The following is a 27,085-nucleotide window of genomic DNA, read 5'->3' as shown; positions in this document are numbered from 1 at the left end:
CGGTGACGGTGAGAGGTCCCCGTCGTCCAGCCGCCGCCAACACGCCGAGTGCCCGGCCCCCAGCTGTATTGAGGCTGCGTGCGGCACGGGCGCACAACAGGTCACATTGCACGGTAAACACTCACACGCCTGCCGTCTATGGGCGCGCAGCCCGCCGTCCCGGCCGCTACACGGCCGACGAAATGGCCGCCGTGTACTTCTTGATTTTGGAGGCGATCGACATGTCGACGTACTTGTCGCCGATGGTGACCACCATGCCACCGATGAGGGCCGGGTCCACCTTGGTCGAGTACTTGAGCACCTCGCCCTTCTTCAGGAAGGCCTGGAGCGCGGCCTCGAGCTCCTTCTTGCCGGCGGCGTCCAGCTCCTTGGCCGTGGTCACCTCGCACACCACCTGCGGGGGAGCGGCGCGGGCGTCACACCACTCAGCATCGCCAAAAGTGGGGGGGTCGACCCCCCCCGGTTCTGACGAGTGGGGGGTCGCTACCCCCCGACCCCCCGTCGGCGGGGTCGGGGGGGGGGGTCGGACTCTCTGTTGAGACTCTCAACTGCCAGGATGCAATACACATTGCACATCTTTCCCAGTCCGTTTCCCAGTCCGTTCGCCCGAAGGCTGATATAAGCGCAACATCACACACTTAACGACCGTGAGTAGGTAACTTTTGAAGGAAAATCATCAATGAACGTCTGGGGCTGGTTATTTCCGAGGAAAATTGATCATCCATCATCTCGGTAAAAGTGTCATGCGGAGAACAATGGGCACTACGTGTCGCCTCACGTCATTTCCTGCAGTGATGGCCAGCCCTACATGAGCTCATACAAAACGCGGGCGGCATTACTAATCTGAAGCCTTGAGCAAGGCGATCAAAGTAACTGTCGTTTCGTTTTACGGTGTTACACCTTTTTGCGTTGTTCGATGGCCAATCGTCATAACCGTTTCGGCATCAGTTTGAACAAGCGTCATTCAGCATAACCCATCGGCGAGGTGCATCACTGATGGTCAGCGAAACAGGCTGGGCTCCATTTAACCATTGTGCACAACTCTTTTGTCATTGAGCACAATGTTCGTCACAGGCAAAACGTCATACCAGATTATGATAATGTTTTGACATTTCACAAAATGATTACTCGATGTGCAAAATTCATCGGTACTGTGCGTAAACAATGACTGTTGATTTAAAACTTTCGGCAATGATCGAAATGTCCTATAGCTGTGGTTATCTAGTCATGTTGAATGTTTATTACGAGCGAGCCAGCGCAGCGAGCGAAGCGAGTCTTTTCAATATAACGGAAAAATCTCAGTATGAGCCAGTATGAGTAGTAAAGTAATCTTGGTATGAGCGGCCCGGCCCGGCCCGGCCCGGCCCGGCCTGTAACGCTTTTGAGAGGCTTATATCTCAGCAACCACCGGACCGATTGGCCTGCGGTCTTTTTTATTGGGTAGCCCCATCCCTTCTACCCCGTAATTGACTACTGTTGATACATCTCAGTGACCGTCGTGGCACGTGCCACGTGAAAAGTCAAGGGTGTTCAAGCTGTTTTGCAAAAGTAGTGATTTTTAGAGGCTCATATCTCAGCAGCCGCTTGGGCGATTGGCTTGCGGTAATTTTTGTAGGGTAGCAGCATCCCTTCTACCAAAAATAGGATACCCCCGATGCATGTGTGTCACCCCCAGTGCACGTGCAAAATACAACAATAAGAGGTGTCAAATTTGTTCCCATTTTAATAACTCGGTAATTACTGGGGCGATTTCGCTGAAACTTGGCAAACAGGTAGGCACCCACCAGACAATGCATTCCCATGTGTTGCAGTTAAGGTGCTACTGCACGTGCGCACGTGCAGGGGGCGCTTCCAGATCTCGAGAACGGCTGGGCCGATTGCGCTCAAATTTGGTACACGGTTGGGGACCAGTTAGTAGGGTGCCGTGCAAAAGTCAGTTTGGACCCCGTTTGCACGTGCGCACGTGCAGAATGCCGCTTCCAGATCTCAGGAACGGCTGGGCCGACTGCGTTCAAATTTGGTACACCGCTAGCGACCGTTTAGAAGGGTGCTTTGCGCAAGCCCGTTGGAAGTACCCTCTCGCCCTTCCGCACGTGCAGGGCTCACTATCTCGCTCGCTCGTTCTTCGCCCAAAAGGCGTTTTACTGGTCAATATAACGGAAAAATCTCAGTATGAGCCCGGCCTGTAACGCTTTTGAGAGGCTTATATCTCAGCAACCGCTAGACCGATTGGCCTGCGGTCTTTTTTGCTGGGTAGCACCATCCCTTCTACCCCGTAATTGACTACTTTTGATACATCTCAGTGACCGTCGTGGCACGTGCCACGTGAAAAGTCAAGGGTGTTCAAGCTGTTTTGCAAAAGTAGTGATTTTGAGAGGCTCATATCTCAGCAGCCGCTTGGGCGATTGTCTTGCGGTAATTTTGTAGGGTAGCTGCATCCCTTCTACCAAAGGTCGGATACTCTTATCTATGCGAGTGACCCCCATTGCACGTGCAAAATGCAAAAAGAAGAGGTGCCAAATTTGTTCCCATTTTAATAACTCGGTAATTACTGGGGCGATTTCGCTGAAACTTGGCATACAGGTAGGCACCCACCAGGCAATGCATTCCCATGTGTTGCAGTTAAGGTGCTACTGCACGTGCGCACGTGTAGGGGGCACTTCCAGATCTCGAGAACGGCTGGGCCGATTGCGCTCAAATTTGGTACACGGTTGGGGACCAGTTATTTGTTTGTTTATTGGGGCTTTAGGGCGCGTCGACTGCAAAGGTCATTTTGCGCCCATGGGGACCAGTTTGTAGGGTGCCGTACAAAAGTCAGTTTGGACCCCGTTTGCACGTGCGCACGTGCAGAATGCCCACGTGCAGAATGCCGCTTCCAGATCTCAGGAACGGCTGGGCCGATTGCGTTCAAATTTAGTACACCGCTAGCGACCGGTTAGAAGGGTGCACTTTGCACAAGCCCGTTGGAAGTACCCTCTCGCCCTTTCGCACGTGCAGGGCTCACCATCTCGCTCGCTCGTTCTTCGCCCAAAAGGCGTTTTACTGGTTGTTATTTGTTAATCAGATATTCATGTACGCGGTTTGTCAAGTGTTCCATTGCAACTTGCATTAATGGCCTCTAGCCAATTAATCAACCAGTAAAACGCCTTTTGGGCGAAGAACGAGCGAGCGAGATAGTGAGCCCTGCACGTGCAGAAGGGCGAGAGGGTACTTCCAACGGGCTTGTGCAAAGCACCCTTCTAACCGGTCGCTAGCGGTGTGCCAAATTTGAACACAATCGGCCCAGCCGTTCCTGAGATCTGGAAGCGGCATTCTGCACGTGCGCACGTGCAAACGGGGTCCAAAATGACTTTTGCACGGCACTCTACTAACCGGTCCCCAACCGTGTACCAAATTTGAGCGCAATCCGCCCAGCCGTTCTCGAGATCTGGAAACGCCCCCTGCACGTGCGCACGTGCAGTAGCACCCTAACCGCAACACATGGGAATGCATTGCCTGGTGGGTGCCTACATGTATGCCAAGTTTCAGCGAAATCGCCCCAGTAATTACCGAGTTACTGAAATGGGAACAAATTTGGCACCTCTTATTGTTGTATTTTGCACGTGCAGTGGGGGTCACTCACATAGATCAAGAGTATCCGACCTTTGGTGGAAGGGATGCAGCTACCCTATAAAAATGACCGCAAGACAATCGCTCAAGCCGCTGCGGAGATATGGGCCTCTCAAAATCATTACTTTTTCAAAACTGCTTGAACACCCTTGACTTTTCACGTGGCACGTGCCACGACGGTCACTGAGATGTATCAAAAGTAGTCAATTACGGGGTAGAAGGGATGGGGCTACCCAGCAAAAAAGACCGCAGGCCAATCGGTCCAGCGGTTGCTGAGATATAAGCCTCTCAAAAGCGTTACAGGCCGGGCCGGGCCGGGCCGGGCCGGGCCGCTCATACTGAGATTTTTCCGTTATATTGAAAAGACTCGCTTCGCTCGCTGCGCTCGCTCGCTCGTAATTAACCATGAGATTCCGAAACGGGTGGCATGCGACAGAGAAGAGGAGACTACCGGCGCTAATCCGAGTAGGTATACAGACGGCAAATCGTCGGACTCCTAACCGCTTCGGTACAAACCACGAAGCCGGCCGTCCGTCATAATCGCGTCACCGCCCGAGCGCTGTCATGAAACAACGCCTCCGGCGGCCGGTCGGACTCACGGGCGAATGGTTGACAGTTGGCGAACCGGGCCCGGCCGGCCAGATACCTTTGTGTCCTGGCGTTTGAGGTGGGGTTGACCTATCAAACGCTCTGTTGCCTGTTCATTGTTCAATCAACCGATAACATGTCAGTTACGTCTGTTGGCGCTCATGAACAGATACCGATTTATTTTTTAGATGGATAAATAACCAGAGTTTCGCCACATATGCTTCGCACTGCACTGTAGAAACGCGGTCATATTTATCCTTCTCCGTACATCAGCGGATCTGTTTTCACTGTTGACGAAATGTTGTGAGGAATGCCGAAATTAACATGGGGATGTTTTGGTGAACGACGAAGGGATGTTAACAAGTGACGAAGCATTTATCCAAATCGTCAAAGCATGGATGAAGGTCATCCATGGTCAAAGGTTTTGCCGGAGTTCAATCAGTTATGTCGAATAGCGAAGGTTATACCGACTGACGAACTGTGGAGTGGGATCAGCGGTCCGTTTTGCCCGTGTGCTGAACGTTTTGCCGGAATGCCTCTCACTGTCGCCACCTATACGCAGATCGGGCGAATGGGTTTTGACTATTGGCCAGCGGACAACGCAAAAAGGTGTACTAAGGCGATGTCCAACACCGCAAAGAGAAACCAATAAAATGATGCGAAAACGAGCATTGGAGCGGCATCGATTTTGTCGAGGCCTTCAATAAGTGTGTGCACGCAGCACGTACAACCAAAATTCGAAAATGCCTGCAGTTATTTACAATTAAGCTAGTAACATCAAGCTTTGAGCCTAAAAGGCATTTGTATGATTCATAATAATGATTGTCACATTATGTCTACTACAATCCTCATGCTATGAATCATTACGCTTTATAAATTCGGAAGAGATGAGGGCCAACGCATGTCCCTTGCATGAGGCTGAGTAGGTGGCTCACCGATGATAGTAGCGGGCGACGTGTGGGGGTTGGTGTTTAAGGGTACAAACAGGCAGGCACCGAATGCCACCAATTATATTTCTCCCACTCGCTGCACGCACAAAAGGTAACTATTTATTTTTATTGTGAATATGATGTTTCCTGGTGCCTTTGAAGTGGACAGCTTTGTGCCGATGGGTTTGTTAATTGTAGCGCAGGAAAACGAGAAGGGGCACCGAAGACCAGCCCCCACGTCCGTCTCTCCCAGTCAAATCCGGGATAACGGGTTAATGCGGGTCTCCCCTGTACCACCGTCCCAGTCTCCCCTGTACTACCGTCCCGGTCTCCCCGGATACTACCGTCACGGTCTCCCCTGTCCCGGTCTACCCTGTACCACCGTGCCGGTCTCCCCTGTACTACCGTCCCGGTCTCCCCGGGTACTACCGTCCCGGTCTCCCCTGTACTACCGTCTCGGCGTCCCCTGTACCACCGTCCCGGCGTCCCGAGGGTACCACTGACCTCGCCGCGGTGCGCGGCCATCAGGGTGCGGAAGGAAGCGGCCACGGCGTCCAGGTGGGTCAGCCGGCCGTTCTCGGCCATCAGCACCAGCAGGTTCTTGGTGGCGTCCGTCGTCTTCTTCTTGGAGGCCACCACCTCCATCGCCTGCCGCTTGGCCTCCTTCTTCAGCGTCGGGTTCAGCACGAACTCGCGGAACGGCACGTCGCTCTTCAGCAGGGCCTGTACCTCGATCAGGTCCTTCTCCACCTTTTCCAGTTGCTTGTTCTTTGAGGCGGCCGAGTAGAGCGCAGACGCATAGCGGCCCTCGACGCCAAACACCTGTGCACACGGACAACACACGGCGTCACCCTATGACACTCCCATAGCACCCTGGATGAGTTGGATTCTAAAAATTGAATTTGCCGTGGGGCCTTGAGGATCCTGGTCTTGATTTTTAGTCACGGCACAAGTCTGGATGAGATCATACAGAATATACTGAAGTCTCAGCAATTTTCGGCAGGTTCTGACCTCCATCTAGCGGGAGAATTGTCGCCAGGAAGGTGGAAGCCGAGGGAAAACCTGGCTCGGCCTGTAACGCTTCTAAGAAGCTTATATATCAGATGCCGCTGGTCAGGCCCGGAGCCGACATATCAGAGGCAGCTGCTTGCGGATTGACCAAAATAAACTGATCCCTTCGAAAGTTCAAAAACCTGATAATCCCGTTAAAATAATTAAGCAGCATATCATTTGATGCGCATTGACGTGCTGAGTTCTATGTATAAGCCAGAAACTGACTGGTTATAGGCAATTTTTCCTTTACATATTTATGTATAAAAAAATGTTAACCTAGAGTCACCAAATTCGCAAAGAGGCGAAATTTCCATCCTCCTCTGTCCACCTACCATGTGAACTTAGTCTTTCTAAATGCCATAGGAACCAATCACCACAGACAGACCGGGGGGGGGGGGGGGGGTCGTATCAACCTCCCCTGGCCGTCCGTGTTATGAAAAAGACCCTGGTCTGGCGAGGGTTCACGTCCAATGCGAACAGCAGCGCCCAGTCAATGGCTCACAGGTCGGGCTACGGTTTTAGTTAGGAAAATCGAATTCAATAGCATAACCACGCAACAGTTAAACGGATTAGCAGAGCAAAAGCCCACAGCAAGCAGGATTGTTGTGCGAGTTGAGCAGATGGTCGTCGTTGTCTAGGCCTCAGTACAGTCAGGTCAGGTAATTTCGGGCAGCAGGAGAAGTTTGATGGAGTGTTAATCAAAATGCTTAAACAGCACCATACGATTTCTATGAATCAATAACTAATTCAGTTCACATGAACGTTAAACCATATAATTTCTTTCTGTTAAAATAAGATTGAAACCTTCCTTGATATTTTCAGACACAAAACCCACTGGCAGTTAAATCGTGGTTTTATGAAGCTTATTAGTAGGTACCTACCAGTATAATGCCTTTTGACGACTAACGGAGCGAGCGAGAGGGTGGGCCTCACACGTGCGAAATTACGAGGGGGTACCTCCAACTGACTTGCGCACGGCACCCTACTAACCGTCTCTAGCGATGAACCAAATTTGAGCACAATCGGCCCAGCCGTTCTCGAGATCTGGAAGTGGCACCCTGCACATGCGCCGCACATGCCAAATGGGTCCCATACCCTTACTTCAAAAATGATATAAAATATAACCACACTAGGAGCTAGACATCCATGCTAAAATCTAGACACTTCGCTATGCCGATATGAATGCAGTCTCCCAAAATTATATTTTTGCTTGGGTGTCAGAGGAGAAAATTTCTGACCAAAGAAATGATGAGAGTGAAAAATCGTTGGTCAGGTAAGGCCCAAAAAGAGTGGGAAAATGATGAAAATTATTAATCTACAATTGTGACAGATGCAAAACAACCATTTACGCGACGGCTCTTCCTCAGTGGAATTGGGAGTGGAAATTGGGCTTGAAAACTGGAGGTAAATGTGGAAATTGATTTTCATTTGGATGTCGTTTCCCATCCAAATTGACAAATTTTGGGACACTGTGTGAATGTGACCAGGGGTGTCACATTTTTGTCATTTTCTGCACAAATTGATTGCCATCAAAACATGGTCAACATTTTCTATAGTTGGGTATGCTTGCATGCTTGCATCACCAGCATGTCCATTTTTGGAGTTGCATGTCCATTTATGGAAGTCTTCAAATAGAGGAAGACTTCTACAAATAGAAGAATTGGAATGTACCACAGTTTCCGCAACTGATATGGAAAGTAACATCAAATTGCTCCTGGCACAATGCCTTCGGAGAGATTACGGTAAATGTGTCGATAAAGTACAGTGAAGATAAAAACAATTTAACCTGACCAAACCGATAGTTTACCTGAATTGGAGCCTTGATCATTTCTCGAGTGACGGACGACGTGCTCAGCCTTCGAGCGAACATGAGGCTGGTGGAGGCCATGACTTAGAGTATTTGTGTGTTGCCTTACCACACACGACACCGAAATGATATAAAATTCAAGAAAAGTGTCAAAATCAGTAAGTCGCGCGATTGAAGAACGATGCTAAGCAAAAGAACCACTCAAGGAGAAAAAGAAAAGAAGAAAATGTACGCCGCGGAGGCAGAAGCGCAAAGCTACCAAATTTGCGATGCCACTTTTCTTTTTTGAAGGTATTTTGGGATTGAGATTCGGCACGAAGGAAAGTTAAAATCGCTACTGTGGCAATAAGAACTTCTGAGCGACTTTTGATCTGCCATATGAGCGACTTTTTTAGCGTTTACATGCCGATAACTCAAAAAGTTACCGGCTGATTTTCTTCTTTTTTTCATTATACGAAAGAACATACATTTGTGAGTTTATCCCTCGCCAGACGCCAGGCGAGGGCCTTTTCCATAGCACGGACAACGAGGGGGGGGGGGTTGGTACGGACCCCCCCTGGCGATTGGCTCCTATGGCACTTAGAAACACCAAATTTACAGGGTAGATGGGTCTATAGTAGTTCTCGCCCCTGTACAAATTTGGTTGCTCTAGGTCAATATTTAGGGGGTTTTTGGGGGTATAAGTGTAAATTTTTTGCTAAAACAGTCCAAACGTTTTTCGCTTTTAACTTTTGATCTAATTAAGATAGGGCAAAAAGAAAAGCACCAGTGAACTCAGCACGTCAAGGCGCGTCGAATGATATGCTTGTTTGCTTGCTTAACCCGCGACCTGGTGGGGGGGCTATTTTTGCCCCCCCCCCCCTCCAGACTTTTCGATATATCTCCAGAACCGCTGCGCCGATCGTCACCAAACTTTCAGTACCCTCCCGGACATCAATTTTACACATTATGACCAAAAATTTTCCAAAGGCTATGATAGGTTGGCCGGAAATGACGTCAGAGTGACGTCATGTTCTGCCGTTTTCGATCCAAAAAAGGGTTTCGCGGGAAGAGCTGTCAGGCCTATAGCTTTGCAAATACAGAAAAATGATAAGACATAAAAGCTGTAGATTGGACAGGGCTACAAAACTGCTATCTCGGATGTTTGAAATTTTTGGATATTGACCCCCAAAAATCAAAAAATATATTTTTTGGATATAATAATCGAAAAATCCAATTTTTTTTAATTTCGCAAAAACCGGAATATATGTGATAGTCCTTACCGCCTTCCATCCACATACCAAATTTGAGATTGATACCTCTTTTTTTGGCGAAGTTATAGCGAAAAAACTGTTCAACATTGATGACGTCAAATTTTCAAACTCAATTTGTAGCAATTCTAGACCCCGTAGCGCAAAACAAAGACCACTATTAGACTCCCCGTGACGAGCTGCATCGAATCAATACTCATTTTATGCAAAACTATCAACTTTAAAATTTGAACTTTTTTGGCCTGACCTTGACCAGACCTTGACCTGAACTTCACCAGAAAGTGACCTAAGCCGTACCTGATAGTCTTATAACCAACACCATTGAGTTGGAAATGAAAAATTGGCCATAAAACATGTATCACACAACCTTAGTAAAGTTGGGCTCATATGACCTGACCTGTGACCCTTGGTGACCTGACCTGTGACCTGACCTGGTATTGCCAGTGACCTCTAATAGCAACATATCTACTAGGCAACTGACGCAATACCGCTGATTCTTGACAAAATGCGTTTTTTTCGGTGTTATAGCGCATTCCTTAGAAGACCCGTGAACGGTGAAACCTTTCATCTTTGACCTGACCTGTGACGTCATCGGTGACCCCGAGGTCAATGAAATTTGGTTTCCTTAGACAAATTTGACAGGCCTTTCGAACGCCGTTTGAATTTTGCGGATCCGTCCAGTAGTTTCGGAGATACGAGGGGGGGGCAAAAAATAGCCCCCCACCAGGTCGCGTTATAAACAGACCCCACCAGGGCGTGGGTTAAGTGTACTTAAAAGTTAAGCACATCTTAAGTACATCTTAAGTCTTAAGAATGGTCGAAATGCTTAAGGTTGCATATCATTCGACTCGGCTGTTCAAGAGGAACAAAATGATGCCATTTTGAAAGCTTTATCTTTATTGTGTGACAAGCTATTGGCACAAACGTCATTTGACCTCAGTTGACCTCATTTGACCTGACCCATGGACAAGTACTCCCAACAAAGAAGCACCAAGTGACATAATGTTAAGTACTGTTGTTTCAAAGCACCAAAGTGATAAAAGAAGCGGATATCGCCAGTATTTTCCGAATTGAATATTTTCTTATAGGCTTAACATTACGACGTAATGACCTCGGCTCTAACTGACCTCAGGTCAGCGACATGAAAAAAACGACCTACATGTTATACAACTCGGTGAACTTAAGACATCCTGAAAGTTTGAAGGAAATCAGTTTAAAACTGTGAGTTGGACAGGTGCATAAAGAAAATTGACATTTGACCATGACCTTGTACCGGTTTTTCTGACCTGGTGACCTGACCTGAAACGGCAGAGACCTGAAATTTTCAGGGAAGGTGCCAAAACGCTGCCCCAGAGGGTATGCCAAATTTGGTTTTTTCCGTTTTTACGGTATTTGCGAAAAACCTTACAGAAATATGAATATCTTCTAAACCGTTTGACAGATCAACACGAAACTTGCGGTACTCTCAGCGGCATCAATTTGACAACTTGTGTTAAAATTTCAACTTTCTAGCTAGCATCGCTTGGCCGGAAATGACGTCAGAGTGACGTCATGTCGGCCGATTTTGATGCAAAATATTGAGTTACGGCAAACGCTCTCAAGAGCTTAGTTTTAAAGCCAAATCCAATTTATTTGCATCAGTGGGCTATCGAGGGCAGCGCTTTTCGAGGAGCGCTGTGGTCCGAAGGTTTGGACTTTGAATTGTGAAAAACGCCCGCCCGCCGCAAAACGCAAACACCGCAAAACGCGCAAAACGACGCCCGAAACGCCAACGCAAACGTCGCAAAAAATAAACAAACGCCCGCCCTCCGCAAACCGCAACTAAAAAAAAACGCAAAAACGCCGCAAAACAATAAAACCGCCCGCATCGCACGCCCGCTAACCGCCAACCGAAAACGCCTAAAAATTGCCCGTCCGCCGCCAAAAGCAAACACCGCAAAAAACGAAAAAGCGGCCGCCAACCGTAAACAAATTAAACGCCGCAAACGCCGCAAAACAATAAAACCGCCCGCATCGCGCGCCCGCTAACCGCCAACCGAAAACGCCTAAAAATCGCCCGCCCGCCGCGAAAAGCAAACACCGCAAAAAAAAACGAAAAAGCGGCCGCCAACCGCAAACAAATTTAACACCGCTAACGACGCAAACAAAGAAAACCGCCCGCATCGCCCGCCCGCCCGCCGCCAAAGAATAACACCGCAAAAAACACAAAACGCCCCCGCCCGCCGCAAAACGTGCAAAACGCACGCCCGAAACGCCAACGCAAACGTCGAAAAAAATCGCCCGACCGCCGCAAACCACAAAAAAAAACGCAAAAACGCCGAAAAAAAATAAAACCGCCCGCACCGCACCGACGCTAATTGCTAACCGAAAACGACTAAAAATCGCTCGCCAGTCGCCAAACGCAAACACCGCAAATAAGCGCCCGGCCGCAGCAAGATAATAATTTACCAACGACTGGCATACCGCTAGGATTCCAGAGATTCAGCTTTTTGGCCATTTTCACAAATCAAAAAGATATCTGCAAATATCTCCTAGATGAAAGCGCCCAATTAAAAAACGGATGGCACGTGCGTGTTCCTCGCCCCCAACTTCCTTCAGGTCAATCGTCATTTGGGTCACCTAACGCATTGACGACCGGCTGGGTGGAATGAACATTGCGCCAAGAAACATAAGCATATTGTCAAAAAGAATCCCCAGAATGGTAGATCCCAAAAGTTTGAAACTACCACTTTTACCCACTGGACGACACCTAAAACAGTTGCCGACCGGATGACACCCATTGTTTGGTCATTCACGCCATAGTATGCATCATGGGTGCGCCGAAATGACACAAAGTCCAAATTTCCGGTGTGCAGGGTCATTTTCAACGGCACGTGACACGTGGTTCTGGACTTTTCCGGCCACTTTGCGACATACCCATGGGTAGTGCACCGAATGGTGGTTGATCCGCATGGAAGAAAATGGGGGGTCGTTTCGATCGTTTTCGAGCAATCTGCCGTGGAACGCATTTTTTCATTTTGTCCATTGGCTTAACACGGGAATTTTCAAAGTCACGTGGCACGTGCACCAGAAGGTCCGCGGAGGGGAGACCCATACCAGAACGTAGATCACCTGGCCCACTAGAAATCCTGAAAAAATCAGAATTTTTGGAGCAGCCGTTTTCTAGAGTATCAAGTTGTATACTGATCTCAGGCAGCTTTTGCCAAATTGTCAGGGAACTCAGATTTGTTTTTCAATAGAAAAACACAATTCTAAAGAATAGTGTTTTAACTATTGACAACAAACCTTCGGTTACTCGAGGGCAGCGCTTTTCGAGGAGCGCTGTGGCCCGAAGGTTTGGACTTTGAATTGTGAAAAACGCCCGCCCGCCGCAAAACGCAAACACCACAAAACGCGCAAAACGCACGCCCGAAATGCCAACGCAAACGTCGCAAAAAATAAACAAACGCCCGCCCGCCGCAAACCGCAAAAAAACGCAAAAACGCCGCAAAACAATAAAACCGCCCGCATCGCACGCCCGCTAATCGCCAACCGAAAACGCCTAAAAATCGCCCGCCCGCCGCCATAAGCAAACACCGCAAAAAAAAACGATAAAGCGGCCGCCAACCGCAAACAAATTAACACCGCAAACGACGCAAAAAATATAAAACCACCCGCCCGCCCGCCCGCCGCCAAAGATAAACACCGCAAAAAAAAACACAAAACGCCCGCCCGCCGCAAAACGTAAACACCACAAAACGTGCAAAACGCACGCCCGAAACGCCAACGCAAACGTCGAAAAAAATCGCCCGACTGCCGCAAACCACACAAAAAAGACGCCGAAACGCCGAAAAAATAAAACCGCCCGCATCGCACCGACGCTAACTGCTAACCAAAAACGACTAAAAGTCGTCCGCCAGCCGCCAAACGCAAACACCGCAAATAAGCGCCCGGCCGCAGCAAGATAATAATTTATCAACGACTGGCATACCGATAGGATTCCAGAGATTCAGCTTATTGGTCATTTTCACAAATCAAAAAGTGATCTGCAAAAATATCCTAGATGAAAGCGCCCAATTAAAAAACGGATGGCACGTGCGTGTTCCGCGCCCCCAACTTCCTTCACGTCAATCGTCATTTGGGTCACCTAACGCATTGACGACCGGCTGGGTGGAATGAACATTGCGCCAAGAAACGTAAGTATATTGTCAAAAAGAATCCCCAGAATGGTGGATCCCAAAGGTTTGGAACTACCCCTTTGACCCACTGGACGACACTTTAAACAGTTGCCGACCAGATGACACCCATTGTTTGGTCACCCACACCATAGTCTGCGTCGCGGGTGTGCCGAAATGACCAAAAGTCCAAATTTCCGGTGTGCAGGGTCATTTTCAACGGCACGTGGCACGTGGTTCTGGACTTTTCCGGCCAATTTGCGACATACCCATGGGTAGTGCACCGAATGGTGGTTGATCTGCATGGAAGAAAATGGGGGGTCGTTTGGATCGTTTTCGAGCAATCTGCCGTGGAACGCATTTTTTCATTTTTCCCATTGGCTTAACATGGGAATTTTCAAAGTCACGTGGCACGTGCACCAGACTGTCAGCGGAGGAGAGACCCATACCAGAACGTAGATCACCTGGCCCACTAGAAATCCTGAAAAAAATCAGAATTTTTGGAGCAGCCGTTTTCTAGAGAATCAAGTTGTAGGTACTGATCTCAGGCAGCTTTTGCCAAATTGTCAGGGAACTCAGATTTGTTTTTCAATAGAAAAACACAATTCTAAAGAATAGTGTTTTAACTATTGACAACAAACCATCGGTTACAAATACACGTAGCTCTCAAACTGCTATCTCGAATTTTCAAAATTGTCAAAATTTTGAAAAATATGTTTTTACAATTTGCAAAAAATATACTTTTTTTATTTTTTCAAAAAGTTTTGATTTTTCGCAAAAAAATATAGGTATGTGATAGAATACACAATGATGAACTACTCTAGCAAGTTTTAGCCAAATATCTTCAAAGATAGCCAAGTTATTAGCATTAGGTCCGTAACTATTGTCAAAATTTTACAATTGTAGTTCTTTTTTTTAAAGGACGCTGGCTCAAAGTGCAATATCGAAGCTCTCACGTGAGTTTTGGCAGCTTTAGTGTCTGGCCAAGAATTTCTTACCGAAAAAAAATAATCGATTTCAAATTGTGCACGGTAAGTAGCTGGAAATTGTTTCTTAAAAATGAACATAGGGGAGAGTGGGGTGGGTTGTATCAGTTTTTACTCCGAGACCCATAACCTCGTAACTATCCGTGATAAAGTCATTATTTCCATATTATTTCCTTCCTTGATTCTTCTGCTTTTTTGTGCAAAGTAACTTTTCCGCTACCTCTACCAGTTTTTCCTCTACGGTCTGCCGAATAGAACAATGTTTTTGATACAACTTGCCCCATGGCTTGGGTGAGTTGTATCACATGGTGGGGTAATTTGTATCACTAGGTATTTCACGTTTCAGGGAGTGTGCTTGCTACTGGTTTTGAACATAACAACAACATTAAATGGGGTTAATACAATGTATATGGCCTATGATGTTTCTAACCGGCCGAAAAATGGCTCCAAAGTTAAGGTGCCCGTCTTACCCCACTTTCCCCTAGGTATATTTTTCAAAACCATTTTAAGTACGTTTTTGACAACGTACAGCAATACAAATGGCACCATCGTGTTCCTGAGCTCAAATTGCATCTGATGGGCACCTTTTTTGCTGATTTTTTTTTTTTGCTAAAAATTCCCATGTCATTTTCAAAATTTGACCTTTTCTGACCTGAAAGTGACCTGACCTCCGGTAAATTCAGCTGAAAATAACCTCAAATGACACAGACGACATTATTTTCAAAATCTACGAGTAAAATGGACCATAAAACATGCGTCACGAGACCGATACATGATGTACAATTTTCGTGACCTAGGATGACCTGACCTTAACCTGAAAAAAATCGAAGTAAAAGTTCGGTACCCTCGGGGTATGTAAGGCATCTATCAAGGAGTGCGTAAACCAAAAATGAGCCTGATCGGACTTGTCAGCCGGCGGCCAGAACCTAAATTGCCAACAAGAAAAATGCCGATAATTTTATTTGACCTGACCTGTACCGTCATCGGTGACCTCGAGGTCAATAAAAATAGGTTCCGCTCGACAGTATTTCCAGGGCTATCAGACGCCGTTTGAAATTTGACGATCGGCCCAGTAGTTTTGGAGATAGGAGGGGGTGCTCTGGAGAGCCCCCCCCCCCCCTCAGTCACTCGCGTTATGGAAAATACCCCAGTCATGCACGGGTTAATCTAACAATATAATTATACATATGACAGTTAGAAGCCTGCTAAGTGCAAAATGTCGCCGGCTGAGGTGATCGGCCGACGCGGGAAACGCGGCAATCACTATTTTGTGTTTACACGCTCATAACTCAAGTTTTTACCGGCCGATTTTCAAAATTCTTTGACTGTAAGATTGCCTGTACCATTCGTTCGCTCGTTTCGAACAACATGAGCCCACCTCAGCCCGGGCCAGTTGTGAGCGGCGCTGCACTGACGGCGCCTGTCGGCTGTGGTGCCGGTACCGGCGCGGCGCGGCGGCCGGTCCGCCCAGCGCGCCGCCCCTGGCCCCGCCGCTGCCGGCGCGCCCGCCGTCCGACGGGTCCGCCTATAAAGGCGCCGACACGTGCGCCCGACGCCAGACGGTCGGAGGAGTGGTACGGTACGGTGTGTCGCCATGGCTCCCTCCTGCAGTCCTGTGACGCCGCTGGCCCTGTGGCGGCGGCGCGACTCGACCAACTCGGCTCCGCTGGCGCCGGTGTCGTTCTGCCTGCCGGACGGCGGCCGCCTTCAGCGAGAGCTGCGCATCAACTACAACATGAGCGAGGTGCGCGCCCTGCTGGCGGACGAGATCCAGTTTGATCCGGATCAGGTGAGCACCGGGTCATTGGAGTGAGCGGCGGCGGCTGCTAGCCAGACACGTGGGCACATACACAGCCGGTCGGGGTGCGTACTCCGTCCCCTTGTCCGCGGCCGGTCACTGCCCACAACACAACACCTTCTTCCTAAACCTCGCAGCGCGACACTCACTTACGTATCTGTTGAAAGTCGGACTTCTATCACCCATTCCGTCGTTTCCATACACAGGATATTCAAATCGTTCTCCACGCCGCAGCCCTGCTCAGTGCTCTGCTCAGGGCTGGACAGTGGACAACTGGACAGGCAACGGGCGGCTCCCATTGGAGCGCATCGGGGAGCACACCCGTAGCCGGGTGCAGAGAGTCCTTGGGGGGGGGGGGGGGCTGGACAGTCTGCCCATTGGACGGGCTCAGCCCTGGTAACTCTCTAGAGTGCCTGCCCAGACCAATGTCTCCCCCTCGTTCTTATTCATCCTCCCGGCTCCGCAATGGTCTAAATGGACCGAAAGGGCCTAATCCAACAAAAAAGAACTTTGATGATTCATCATTTAGCTGTTGATAAAACTCATAGGCGGATCCAAGGCGATAAATACTGCGGATCCAGAGAGGCGGCCTCGAACTCCACGGAGGGGGGGGGGGGCATTACCCCAAAAAAGTTTCTCCAAATTGCAAAAACTCCCTCGACTTAGCGGTTCCTTTCGGACTGCTTATGCAGTTAAGAGCGAACTTTTACTAAGAAAAGCTCAGTTTTTATATTCTTGAAAAACGAATAGTTTTCATCGAGTTCGGGCACTGCAAGGAGATCATTAGCCCCTAATTCCCCTTTGGACCCGCTAGTGTCTAGTGATAAGACTACCAACGTCCATGTCCTGAACAGAAGTAGGTTGGTACCCAACTACCTGAGGTGCCTTGTTCGCTCCATGAGCATTGTTCTTTTTGTAAGTGTCCCGTATAAAGAGCCAAAGGGCAAACAGGGCTAAACAAAGTCAGCGACGTCATCCATCTTAAATTATCGGAAGATCGATGCCTACTCAATTAAATACCAACCAAAACCATCGGAAAAGACGAATTGCCGAGCCAATCAAATGTGCTGGGTTCGATAAGAGAAAATAGTAGACTCGGGGCAGGTAGTGTATTACTGAGGCTTCATAAAATCAACGAAATGCCAAAAACCAGGCTTGAAATGCTTAATACGAAGTTGGTATCGCCTATCGCTTTTGCATTGGCAGCCATACCAGGATGGTTGTACGCAATTGAATCTCTAAATCAGACATTCGTTTCTGCGTCGGTACTGACGCGGACGGGTCACTCCGCTGACGGGTCACCCCGCTGACGGGTCACCCCGCGGACGGGTCACCCCGCTGACGGGTCACTCCGCGGACAGGTCACTCCGCTGACGGTTGGTGCTGGATGCGTGTCGTGCTGCTGAGCCAGCATTGCTGCCCGCCGTACTGCGGTGCTGATTTGGCTGTATGTCTGACCGTACTTCCCGCGGAAGGCGCTGGCGGATGCTGTGCGATAGGCGCGCGGCAGCTGGCCTCCGGCCTCGTCTGTGGACGCGCTCAGGCGCGGTGTGCCTTCTTCCGCGGGCCCGCTCCCGGCCGAGAGTGAGTGGCGTCCGTTCCATGTGCGGCCGGCCGGCCGCTGGGTCCGATCGGCCCTGCAGCGCAGTGGTCCGCCCTGATCGGTGCGCACCGCGGTCCGCGCGCTGTCGCTGTCGAGCGGTCAGCCAGGCGACCGCGCGGCGCCAGGTCGGCTCCCCGTCTGGGCCCCTTGGCCCCGGCGATTCATGCCCGGGTGGGTCGGCCACCAATGATGTCCCCTAATCTAGCGGCTATCGGTCCTCAAGCGATGAGGTGAAGACCTTGAGTGGAGCGGCCCGCGAGCGGTATCTGGTCTGCCACAAGGCCTGCCGCCGCCGCCTCGCCCATACGCCGCCGCTGACAGGCCCGCGACCCGTGAGCAGCGTCACTGAGCGCCCAGGGAATGTGGCAGTGGCGGAGGACCCCCGGACCCCGGCGGACCCCAGCCGCGGGAGGACCCCGGACCCCGGCGGACCCCAGCCGCGGGAGGACCCCGGACCCCGGCGGACCCCAGCCGCGGGAGGACCCCGGACCCCGGCGGACCCCAGCCGCGGGAGGACCCCGGACCCCGGCGGACCCCAGTCGCGGGAGGACCCCCGGGACCCCCGGACCCCGGCGGACCCCAGTCGCCCCGCTGAACGGACCTATCGTTAGATACACGCCGCTGCCAGCGATCAGGCAGGCAGGCCCAATGCGCACAGCATCCCTGTCGAGCAAATAAACTAACTGAAACGGACTAGACGCGCGGCGGGCTAAAGGTTAGTTCGCATTGGCCCCAATAAATCGCCGCACGCTGTTGACACTTCAAGGCATTTGGTAACATGAGCTGAGGTCAACTGGGTCAACAATAAATGCGCATCCAAGCCAACGAAACGATTCCCTGGACCTTCAAAATGCGATGGACTGATAAGTTACATGTTTTTATAAGGTGAGGAATTGCAACGTAAAAGAAAGAATTAAAATGGAGCGAATATCTGTAATATTTTCTCAGCTGGGGTCATTCGCAAATTTAGGTTATAAGATATAATGACAACTATATAAACACACGTCAAGTGAACTTGAAAAGAAAAAGTAAAAACGGGACCGAATAGGCATGACACTTGATCAGCTTAGTACATCCTTGTATTATCGCCTATTGATAGGTATATATTGACCTATTGATAGGATATCGCCTTGATTATGAACCTTTTTATCGCCTTTAACACATCCTAAAGTTTGAATCAAAGTTGATGTAAAATTTTGCGTTTTAGGTGTAGAAAGATAAGTGTTATTGCAGTGCTATTTTGACGATGAACCGGCTTTCATGGCCTTGTGACCCGTCCAGAGGTCACTGGGACACAACATTATCAGGATAACTATGTGCCAAATATGTTCCCAATGAGCGTCCGAAATTTGGTTTGTAGGGTAGACCGGGGCAAGTCGCCCCGCCGAGGTAAAACGCCTCACCGATGTTTCTCGGAGCTGGCAGAGTTCTGGGGAAACATCATCTCTTCTATAAAACGTGCACTATATGATCATTATATGAGCAGACTGGAAAGAAATTGTGATGACTCTTTCGGGAGATATAGCCAAAGATGTGTTTTTGGAGTGATTTTTATGTTTTGTTGTCAGATTATGTATCATGGCGTTCTTTTATGGTCCACATCAGGTTAACGACATTTATGTATTTTGAACAACTATTGTCTAACGCTTATCATGCCGGGTTGGTTCGTGTTAAATTATGTCTTGCTGGAGTGCAAGGCGTTGTTCTCTGACCGAACTACGTGATGGGGTAAAACGCCCCAGTAGGTCGCGGGGCAAAAAGCCCCTGGGGCGTTTTACCTCATGTATTGTTCGGGCTACCCACTTTCTAATGTTCGGTAGCTGGCGAACAGTAAGTTTCTATGCCTTTATGTGTATTTTTCTCAGCAACTGGATGGCAAAGGAAGTATTTTGTTAACATTCGCATTGCAATAATTTATTATTTGGTCTTATGAGGTAGGTGAAAAACCTGCTCATATAATAGTGTCATAGCTGAACACCTGACAGGATGGAATGTGCTAACTTCAGTGCCGTGCCTCCAGAGGTCTAACGGACCTCTCACATAAGATTTAGCCAACTACCATGTTAAATCTTTAATCTAAAGTATGGGGCTACTTGCCCCAGGCCGTGGGGCGTTTTGCCCTGGGGTTGGGGCAAAATGCCCCATTTGCAGTTGCTTCACAAATCACTTCCTAGCTTGGAGTCCGATCATAAGTGAATGAATTTGAGGGGTGCAATTTAAAGTAAAATGTCCAAAGAACGCATTGAGCACTGATTTGGCCTTCCAGGTGATGTGGGACAAAATTTATGTAGCAAAATAAATTATCTGGGGCGTCTTGCCCCAGGCTACCCTACCATTATCGTGCCATTATCGTTTTTTGCGCTATCTGTGAAAAAACGTAGTCACTCCGATGCCGCTAAATTACCTACTCAAACTTTACCCTCACTATCAGGGTATATAGAACAACGGGTACACCAACGACGCGGAAAGCGCCCATTTTACCTGGATGAGTTACATGGAAGGTGATATATTTTTTGAATATGGAATAAATAGAGTATTCCATTATGACGAGTAAAGCCAAATTCATAAAGCAGTTATTTTTAAATTATATGAACCAGAAATAACATACTAACCATAGTTTAAAACTTAGAATAAAGTTAGTTGAAAAGCCTATAGTTGATACTAAGATGGAAGGAATCTATGGAAGGCGGAAGTGGCGCAGCTGTTTCATTCTTAAAATGTGTTCGCAAGCAGGATTTGCGTGATGCTAGCGACATCTACTAAGGTAATCGGGGACGCTCATTGGCTGATCGAGTCCGTGAGCAGTATCGCTAACTTACGCTAGTACAGGGTTGAGGCAATGTGCGCATGCGCAGGAACTAGTGCCCTCATGGAGGGGCTTTTGGTACCTCGGGCAGCGCCCAATGCTTTTTGGACCTGTTATGGCCTCCGCATCGAAAAACGCTAGATAAAAAGGTTGAAGAGGAAGCTTTAGGCTACCTTTCCCCACAATAATATTGGCAATTTATCTTTTAGCTTACGTGTGGGGCTCGCTTGAAAAAGGTCGATTTAACATGCAAACCCTATGGGGTAGTAGTTTTTGAGCGCCCATTTGGCCTAATGCTACCAACTGTTACTGGCTACCCCTGCCTCACTATAACTATCTACTGGTTTTGGTGACCTTGTTATCTGACCTGAAATGCCTGACTAAATTTTTAGGGAATGTGATATAAGGATCCGCAATAGGGTATTCAATTTTTGGCAGGGCTACGCGAGCCGCTTTTACGTTATCTAGGAAAATCTTAGGGGGGGGGTGCACTGAGCCCCCTGGCCTGGCGAGGGATACCTATGTTTCGGTCCAGGGGTCTGAGTCAGCTGGCTAAAAAGACTCGCTATGTTACCGGGCGTCCCTGGTCCTGCGCACCTGGCCGGAAACCATCGGCTGCCCCGCGGGACGCAGGCTACTCGGCTTCCCGGAAGGGAGAGAGAGAGAGAGAGAGAGAGAGAGAGAGAGAGAGGGGGGGGGGGGGGTGGGAGGGGGACGGGGATTCCCGGGGTCCCGAGCGAAGGGCTGCCAGTCCCGGCGGGGCACGACGTACTGGACTGGGTGTCGCGGGCCTGGCGGACACGCTGAGCACCTGACAGGATCACCGCTGCCGCGGCTGCAGGCACTGCCAGTTCAGGAATGCGTCTCGACATTCCATGACTCGTTACCTCGACATTCCATGACTGAATAACACGGGCACCACGCTGTGCAGTGTTTACCTTCACGGCTTAGCCGTGAGGAATTCGGAGCAGGCATCGATTTCTTTGGGTTGAATGAGTTTGTAGTACCTAATACGCAGCCTGGCTCGATAGCTGTGGTAGTTATGGTCGATGCTTAACCATTAGTTTGCGTGTTCTCGTCGACAATATGAAACTGTCGCGCTTAGATCAGTGTGGTATTTGTCGTCTCCTTGCTATCGGTCCGCCACAGAGCCATGCGACCGACCATGATGTCGATTGGCACACGAGTGAGCTGAATCTCGGGATCGTGCAGCCCCAGCTGCTCTGTGACGCTGCGGTGGCGATCAGGTCCTGCCGCCCCAGCAGCGGCAGCGCGCCCTGCGGAGCTGGCAGGGCCCCCTGTCTCCGCGTCAGCGTCCGAGCCGCCCGGCCCCAGCGCGCGTCCCGTCCCGCCGGCCGGCCCGCCGGCCCGCCCGCTATTTGGGGCGGTGACGCGATGTGACCTCGGGCCGCGATGTGTCACCGCTCTCGGCACCAGAGCTCCATCTGAGTAAATGTCGTACTTTTCTATTCCCGGCCTTTGGCAACATGTACTTGCGGTGATACCGGTGTTTGCAAATGCGTATCTGACTCAACGAAGCGTGGGAGGCACCGACTGTCAGTATACGATGGACTGAAAAGCTACTTTTCTAATAGCGGTTTCGTGCAGCTGAACTTGGGTCAGTGCTGCCCAATTCAGTGTCGTATGGTGCCGAGGCGGGTGCTGTCGGCCGCCGCGGTGACCGGGGGCCGTCCTCGACTGTCAAGCGGGGCCACTCGGACGGCGGAGGACCAGATGCGCGCCGCGCCGTCCGCGGCGGCACAGCCGCGTCACTCGGCGCCGGCCGGCCCGGCAAGGTCACACGCGGCCGCCGAGCGCGGGCCCGTGACCTCAGCGCCACGCAGTGGCATGACGCGCACTGTCAGTGACGGATCAGCAGTTCTGAAGCGGCTGAGCTGGGGACGGCAGGCGCGGGACGTTTGCAGCTGACCGGAGCGCCGCGGGTGCATCTGCAGAGCCGCGGATAGCAGTAGCACAGACCGCGGCCGCCGCCCAATGTAAACGGCCGCGTAACACAGCACGAACGGAGCGCCCGAGCGGCCGCAAAAAGTCGCGTCTGGGCGGCGGCGGACCTCCGGTGCCCCTCTGAGACGGGCCAGCCGCGGCGCATAGCCGGCCTGAAGGGCGGCCGGCACGCGGTGCGGCGGTAAAGGCACCCGTCCTCCCACCTTCAAGAAAGTTAATGAATTGGCATACTGGTGTCGCATGGTTCAGAGCGAGCAAAATGATTATGTACCAAATTTCACCGAAAAATATTTACCGCCTTTTGAGATATTAGACAATTACTCAGTAGCGGAGGAACACCTTCAAGTAAGGGGAGGGGGGGGGGGGGGGCACTGCCAACTTTTGACCCCATTCTTTCCATGCAATGCCCATAGGGCTAATGTTAAAATGGCAAAATAAAGGGGGGCACGGTACCCCGGTGCCCCGATGCTCGCTACGGCAACCAGCTAGTCGCAAAAGACGGGCAAGTAACACACGGTATCGTAGGCCTACCTATCTAGCTCACGTGTATTCACACGCATAGGTCACCTCACGCCAGCTAATGGTTGACGGTGTGTCTGGTCTCATGCATGCAGTATGAAGAGAGCACTGTCAAGATAACACAGCATATTTTCGTACTAGATTTCGATATACGCCGCCTGGTCTGTGCGTCCCTGGCCATGCACTGCACGCTTCTGCCCTGCGTCTGGGGACAGCGGCGCGTGTCTGCCGGAGACCAGTCGGCAGCGGGCTGACGCGCACGCGCGCCAGCCGGCCGGGCGCGCACGATCCACGCACGTGCGTTGGCGGGCGCCGCGCGGCGTCCCAGTTTCCCGCGAGCTATCGACGCGATCGAGGACGAGTGATGTCACACGCGCGCGCGTGCGTCCGGCCCCGTCTGGCAAATTTCTCTTGGCGAAACGAGAGGAGCAGGGTGATATGGAGGACAGCCCGACCCCGGCCGGCGGGCCCTTCCCGACCCCGGCCGGCGGGCCCTATCCGACCCCGGCCGACGGGCCCTTCCCTGGACCCGACCTCGGGCGAGATGGAAGATGCTTTTGCCTTCTCCAGCAGACAGCCAGAGAGGTGTGTCCGCTCTCTTACTGAAAATATTGTCTTTTCGTACAAAATGAATTCAAATTGATAGATTACGATACGAGGTTACAGTTGATAGATTATGTGTAGGTTATTATGCTGTCGACGCAGAGCACAGCGACCGTAGGGTCACTGAGGTGTCCTAGCACCACTGTCACCAGGGGCCTATAACCCGGCCACCACCGTCACCAGGGGGCCTATAACCCGGGCACCACTGTCACCAGGGGCCTATAGCCCGGGCATTACCGTCACTTTGCATACTAGACTGCTTCTAATGCATTTTTTGTTCAGGCAGATTTAGTGTTACGCGGCTATTTTAGAGATGAGAGTGCCGTTAGCCGGCGGAGCCGCCTCCGATATAGGGCCTGTTCCAGCGCCTCCAGAAACCTCCAGAAAGCTCCAGAAAGCTCTAGAATCCTCCAGAGAGCGTTCCAGCGCCTCCAGAAAGCTCCAGAAAGCTCTCGCCAAAGCTCCAGAAACCTCCAGTAGCCTCCAGAGAGTTGAGAGGTCCAAATTTCTCTGGAGGCTCTGGTCTACAATTATGGTGCACATGTGACAATCACGAATGTAAACAAAGGACATTTGACTGATTATTTTACAACTTGAATGTAAAGAAAATTACATTGCTATAATTTTATTTATCTTTTTAACTAAAATTGAAAACAAATTTTGCGTTTCAAGAGAGAACAATCGTCATTCTTTTGGTATCTATGACGCCAATCTCCAGAAATCTCCAGATTGCGTTCCAGCGCCTCCAGTAAAACCTCTGGTAGAGCCTCCAGTCAAGAATTTCTTCTGGAGGCGCTGGAACAGGCCCATAGGCAGCCTCGCCGGCCGGCTGCGCCATATTTGTCGCTGCAGGGCCGGGCGCTGTCCGTCCAGACAGTGTCACGCCATCGGCGACTCGGCGCCACGGCTGGGGCTGCGTGTCAGTCGGACACGTAGCGGGCCCAGCTCCACCGCGCCGCCCCGGCGCGACGGCAGGCAAAGGACGGCCAGCGGGCGCCACGGGTACCGACCGAGCGCAGCGCTCCGGTCACACTCCGGATGGGGAGGATGTTCCCGTATGTAATTTCATTGCCGCTACCAAGTCCCAGTTGACACAGGCGGGCGTCGTTTGGCCTGCAGGCGTGGCTGGGTTGGCCGTGCGCCGCACCCTCGCCAGAGGTCTGACCCTGCCCGGGAAATGGCCGGCCTGTCTGGGCTGCAGCACGGGGGTCCAGGACTGCGACAGGCCCGGCCTGTTAAACGGCCGAACCGCAGAAACCATGTGGCGTTTTCACCCTGCAGCTGTGGCAGAGCTGCATGTCTTGCACCTAAGTGTCACAGTGTGTGACAATGTGTTACAGTGTGTCACAGTGTTCCCACAGTGTGAGTCACAGTGTGCCCACAGTATGAATCACAGTGTGAGTCACAGTGTGTCCACGGCCCCACAGTGTGTCACAGTATGTGCCGTGGCTGTATCGCAGTGTGCCGTGGGTGACGGGTGTATCGCAGTGTGCCGTGGGTGTATTGCAGTGTGCCGTGGGTGTATCGCAGTGGCCGTGGGTGTATCGCAGTGTGCCGTGGGTGTATCGCAGTGTGCCGTGGGTGTATCGCAGTGTGCCGTGGGTGTATCGCAGTGGCCGTGGGTGTATTGCAGTGTGCCGTGGGTGTGTCGCAGTGTGCCGTGGGTGTATCGCAGTGTGCCGTGGGTGTATGGCAGTGTGCCGTGGGTGTATCGCAGTGGCCGTGGGTGTATCGCAGTGTGCCGTGGGTGTATCGCAGTGTGCCGTGGGTGTATCGCAGTGTGCCGTGGGTGTATGGCAGTGTGCCGTGGGTGTATGGCAGTGTGTCGTGGGTGTATGGCAGTGTGCCGTGGGTGTATCGCAGTGTGCCGTGGGTGTATCGCAGTGGCCGTGGGTGTATCGCAGTGGCCGTGGGTGTATCGCAGTGTGCCGTGGGTGTATGGCGTCTGACCTGCGCTGTCTGTCTGACCGGCCAGTTGGACATCTACTGCGACTCGGAGCCGGAGCCCGTCGCCGACAGCCTGGTGCTGGCCGGGCTCGACGTGGAGCACCGCCAGCTGACTCTGCACGTGCAGCTGAGGGAGCCGGCAGCCGCACCGGTCCGGCCGGCCGGCCAGCCAGAGCGCCACCCTCCGGCCGCGCCTCCGCTGAAGCCAGTGAAGGGCCACGACTCGCAGCAGCAGCCGTTCGCGCGGCGCGTGTACGAGTGGGGCATGAGGCGGCGGTGCTCGCTGAGGTGGCGGTGAGCGGGTGAGCCGCGCACGGCCGCCTGAGGGCGACGGTGGACGGCCACCAGAGCAGCACCACAGCTGACCGCTGCCGTCTCCATGACCGGCCTCCGATGGGAAGCCGCAGCCAGTGGGCTATGCACCTCGCTATACAGGTGTGACAGTCAGGGGCACTCGGCGATACAGGTGTGACAGTCAGGAGCTCTGGGCGATACAGGTGTGACAGTCAGGAGCTCTGGGCGATACAGGTGTGACAGTCAATAGCTCTGGGCGATACAGGTGTGACAGTCAGGAGCTCTGGGCGATACAGGCGTGACAGTCAGGAGCTCTGGGCGATACAGGTGTGACAGTCAGGAGCTCTGGGCGATACAGGTGTGACAGTCAGGAGCTCTGGGCGATACAGGTGTGACGGTGTTTACAATTTACCATTGAATTTTTACGAACGATGTTTTGATCAGCTAAGTTATATGTAACGTGCCTTAACGCTCAGATTTTGCATTCCGAGGCCAATATCAAGATAATCATGGTGCCGTTTGCTCTTTCCCTCCCTGTTTGTTTCGTGGTAATTCATTTCTGACAACTACTCACGTTAGGTCAAAGTCTATCGCGCCTTACGGTTTTTGACATCAGAGGTTGTGTGTTTTTGGTCGCTGCTTCAGTGCAGTTGTGCATTTTCTGCCATCAGAGAAATGCTGATGTGGTTTTACTAATGGTCTCTATGAGACTTCTGATACTCGCTTGTCAGCATGTTCCCTGATAGAATTGCATTGATTAGTCATTCCCAGTTGTAAGAATAAGGCGTTTGCGTGTGAAGTGCCTATAGTGTTAAGTGTATATTTTGCTATTCGGATGTTGAGTGCATCGCTGTGCTACGAGAAACTATGAGTCTTCTGGTCACCTAAAGCTGGTTTTGCATAATACACGTGGTAGGTACTCGATAACACATGCTTTTTCCGTTTTCGAACTACCCCGCCAACCATTATCCAAGACTGCCCTGCCCTCAAACTCAGCGACTGGAGCCGAACCTTACGGTAACCCGCGCCCCGCTGGGGGTCCTGGATTTCCACGCCCTGCTTGGGGTTTAACATCCCCCTCGAACTATGTTCCTGGACAACGAAATGGCATGCGGTATGCGGCATTTGAAAGAACGTCAAAAATAAGGACAAAAACGCTTCGGTCATTTTTTGG

The 27,085-nt window shown here is 51.1% G+C and overlaps 2 protein-coding genes across 4 annotated transcripts; one reads left to right on the top strand and one right to left on the bottom strand.

Annotated features, from left to right (window-relative positions):
* Positions 1–49: 49 nt before the first annotated feature.
* LOC122371771 (ATP synthase subunit O, mitochondrial-like) lies at positions 50–8,232 on the bottom strand. The gene is made up of 3 exons (XM_043348443.1): positions 7,987–8,232; positions 5,631–5,948; positions 50–394 (listed from the first exon to the last, which is right to left on the bottom strand). Exons 1-3 carry the CDS (start codon positions 8,065–8,067, stop codon positions 167–169), a joined length of 627 nt encoding a protein of 208 aa, XP_043204378.1. The 5' UTR covers positions 8,068–8,232; the 3' UTR covers positions 50–166.
* Positions 8,233–15,767: 7,535 nt separating this feature from the next.
* LOC122371769 lies at positions 15,768–26,838 on the top strand. 3 transcript variants are annotated; one of them, XR_006254779.1, is made up of 3 exons: positions 15,940–16,165; positions 25,646–26,052; positions 26,084–26,838. XR_006254779.1 is itself a non-coding variant. In XM_043348440.1 (2 exons), exons 1-2 carry the CDS (start codon positions 15,971–15,973, stop codon positions 25,913–25,915), a joined length of 465 nt encoding a protein of 154 aa, XP_043204375.1. In that variant the 5' UTR covers positions 15,768–15,970; the 3' UTR covers positions 25,916–26,838. The 3 variants fall into 3 exon arrangements, 1 of the variants encoding a protein (XP_043204375.1); XR_006254780.1 differs by having other exon boundaries at positions 25,646–26,114; positions 26,301–26,838; XM_043348440.1 differs by having other exon boundaries at positions 15,768–16,165; positions 25,646–26,838.
* The last annotated feature ends 247 nt before the right edge of the window (positions 26,839–27,085 follow it).

This window comes from Amphibalanus amphitrite, unplaced genomic scaffold (genome assembly GCF_019059575.1).
Source record: "Amphibalanus amphitrite isolate SeventyFive unplaced genomic scaffold, NRLGWU_Aamphi_draft 001277F_arrow, whole genome shotgun sequence".
Classification (NCBI taxonomy): domain Eukaryota; kingdom Metazoa; phylum Arthropoda; class Thecostraca; order Balanomorpha; family Balanidae; genus Amphibalanus; species Amphibalanus amphitrite.
The sequence above is the reverse complement of the archived record's forward strand: the minus strand, read 5'-3'. Positions and strand labels throughout refer to the sequence as shown.

Excerpts from the sequence above, each read along its gene's own strand:
- LOC122371771 (XM_043348443.1), bottom strand. The coding sequence starts at position 8,067 with ATGGCCTCCACCAGCCTCATGTTCGCTCGAAGGCTGAGCACGTCGTCC. Across the intron at positions 5,949-7,986 it reads TGATCAAGGCTCCAATTCAG|GTGTTTGGCGTCGAGGGCCG; the intron begins GTAAACTATCGG and ends CCGTGTGCACAG. Across the intron at positions 395-5,630 it reads TGGCCGCGCACCGCGGCGAG|GTGGTGTGCGAGGTGACCAC; the intron begins GTCAGTGGTACC and ends GCTCCCCCGCAG.
- LOC122371769 (XM_043348440.1), top strand. The coding sequence starts at position 15,971 with ATGGCTCCCTCCTGCAGTCCTGTGACGCCGCTGGCCCTGTGGCGGCGG. Across the intron at positions 16,166-25,645 it reads TCCAGTTTGATCCGGATCAG|TTGGACATCTACTGCGACTC; the intron begins GTGAGCACCGGG and ends CTGACCGGCCAG.